General features: G+C 38.2%; 1 protein-coding gene across 1 annotated transcript; it reads right to left on the minus strand.

Annotated features, from left to right (window-relative positions):
* Window positions 1–365: 365 nt before the first annotated feature.
* apoc2 (apolipoprotein C-II) lies at window positions 366–1,885 on the minus strand. The gene is made up of 4 exons (XM_005736149.1): window positions 1,814–1,885; window positions 1,476–1,535; window positions 930–1,089; window positions 366–846 (listed from the first exon to the last, which is right to left on the minus strand). The coding sequence occupies exons 2-4, from the start codon at window positions 1,522–1,524 to the stop codon at window positions 762–764; spliced, it is 294 nt and encodes a 97-aa protein (XP_005736206.1). The 5' UTR covers window positions 1,525–1,535; window positions 1,814–1,885; the 3' UTR covers window positions 366–761.
* Window positions 1,886–2,205: the final 320 nt, after the last annotated feature.

Here is a 2,205-nt window from a genome sequence, read left to right on the forward strand (position 1 = left end):
ATCACTTGCTCTTGCATCACTGATTGTCAGTATCCATAAAACAAACTTCAGAGTCTTTGTTGTTTATTCATCTCTGTCAATTTCCCGCCGCTCACATTTTGCATGTTGTTTCTTTTCATCCATTATTAATTACAACAGAAGCCTCTGTTCTTGTGCTGCCTGAGCCGATAAAAGTCTCGTGTCTCACTGCAGATTCGTTCAGACAAAATCACGACCTTTTGCATCACTGAGTTGAAAGATGACACCGATCTTACACAAACAGATGGGGGCAAAATGGGCTGAATTTACTACATCAAACACTTCACAAAAATACCATGTACCAACCACAGACAACTGTTTATGTTTTTTTCAGTATAAATATTTTATTTCAAGATATAACAAACTGAAATTTATTCAGAGATGCCATGGTACTGTGAGGAAATATCAGCATATCAGCAGGTGGTAGCAGATCTTAAAATGCTCCCTTTCTTGTGCTTGCCAAATTCTCATGTCCATTTTCTCATTCCAAGCTCTTAGTTGTTTTTCAAAGGGCTAAAGTCCCCATTGGGTGGTTATCATTATTTACCTCCAATGCAGTGGATTGAGAAAGTGCTACAAAATGCACCTCGTCCATTGTGTTAGAGAGTTTGACACTTGCGTGTGGGGAGAGTATCGCCAAGGACAGAATGTAAAATGAATTCTGAACCTTTCTTGTGTAGGTTGAAAGTCCTTACACAACCATGTAACGTTGTGGAGGTCATTGGATAACTTTTTTTTCACTATTAATGGTGAAAAATATGGTAAAGCTGGTCCTGTGCAATGCCAAGATAGGTGCTCATAATGTTGGAAGTTTCAGTGTAAAGATTCCTGTGGTAAAAACACAGAATGAGAGCAGTTATAGATTAAAATGAAAGTTTTTTTGAATTCATCTTAATATCAAAATGTCTTACTTTGCCTTCTCCTCCAGCTTCAGGCCTTTGATCTGTTCCAGGTAATCACTGGCAGTGTTGACCGCACCTGCATAGTAGGACTTGACAGTATCTGTTATTTTTGTGATGGTCCCTTGCTCTTCCTCATCAACCTGCCTCGGCACACGGAAGCTTTCAGCACCTATGCAAAAACAGGCCACATTAGTTAGAGGCAAAAAAGACAGAGAAGAAGAAAAGTCTTTCACCCTAATGTCTTCACTTAAAACAAAACTTCATTTCCTGCTAAAGATGGTATGTCAATGCATTCAATAGCTTTTCTATATCAGAATATGTGATGTGAATTTCAGTTTTAACCAAAATGAAAAACAAAAACATATCATTTAGTCATCTGGTTTGTATCCATTTTCTTGAACTGAATGTGCTCATTATTACTCTGTAGAGATCTCGCTTATGTTACAAACAGGTTAGGATTGAAAAGCTTAAAGTCTTATTATCACTGATTCATAAAAACCTCCTGGTATATTATATATTTGTGTTGTTGGTTTTACTCTCTGAGGACAAACTTACTGAGTGCAAAAAGTGCAACAAGCACAGTGATGACCAGCAGCTTATTCATGGTCCTTGGATCTGTGAATGTAGAGGAAAAAAAACATTTGAAGCTTCCTTCTTTCCATCCACTAGGGTGAGACATTGTCCAAGATTTACCCACTCATCCAGCCGATGTGTTTGTTATATTAACTGTGCATATATGTTGTTTTAGTCCACTTCTAACATTAAAACACAGAAGATCTCCCCAAATCTCCCAAACGGTTAGGTCATCTTTCGGCTTTTTCTCATATACAGTGAAACAGCATGCGTCTATTTTAAAACTGCTCAGTAAATGAATCAAAAGTGTTGGTACTCACTCTATTCCTCTGCAGAAGTGACTGTGAAAAGAAAAAAAGTAAGAGGTAGTGCCGGCCCAGCTTGTTTATATAGGAGTGTAAAAGTGGTGACTTGTTGCTCTCAGAGCCAAAGTGCACTCTGTGGGAGATAAACCTGGACTGCTGTCAGCTGTGCGTTTTTTTGGAGTGGTTCATCATTGTGTCTTGATAAAGCAGATATTGGGATAATGCAAATACAAGGATAGTGAATAAAGCGTGACAAGGTACTTATAACAGTGGTAGCACAGCTGTGGTTAGGAGTGACTTTCATAGTATAGACTGAAAACAGCATTGTAGAAGAATACTGACAAATAAATGTGGCCCAGTCAATTCTTTTCCATTGATAAGGTCAGTATCAGCAGACTGTTACTCCT

Source organism: Pundamilia nyererei, unplaced genomic scaffold (genome assembly GCF_000239375.1).
Source record: "Pundamilia nyererei isolate P.nyererei 1_Seehausen unplaced genomic scaffold, PunNye1.0 scaffold00067, whole genome shotgun sequence".
In the NCBI taxonomy this organism is placed as follows: domain Eukaryota; kingdom Metazoa; phylum Chordata; class Actinopteri; order Cichliformes; family Cichlidae; genus Pundamilia; species Pundamilia nyererei.

Coding starts and splice junctions, on each gene's coding strand:
- apoc2 (XM_005736149.1), bottom strand. CDS start 1,524: ATGAATAAGCTGCTGGTCATCACTGTGCTTGTTGCACTTTTTGCACTC. Junction 1,090..1,475: donor TGTTGCACTTTTTGCACTCA/GTAAGTTTGTCC, acceptor GTTTTTGCATAG/GTGCTGAAAGCTTCCGTGTG. Junction 847..929: donor AAGCTGGAGGAGAAGGCAAA/GTAAGACATTTT, acceptor TTTTTACCACAG/GAATCTTTACACTGAAACTT.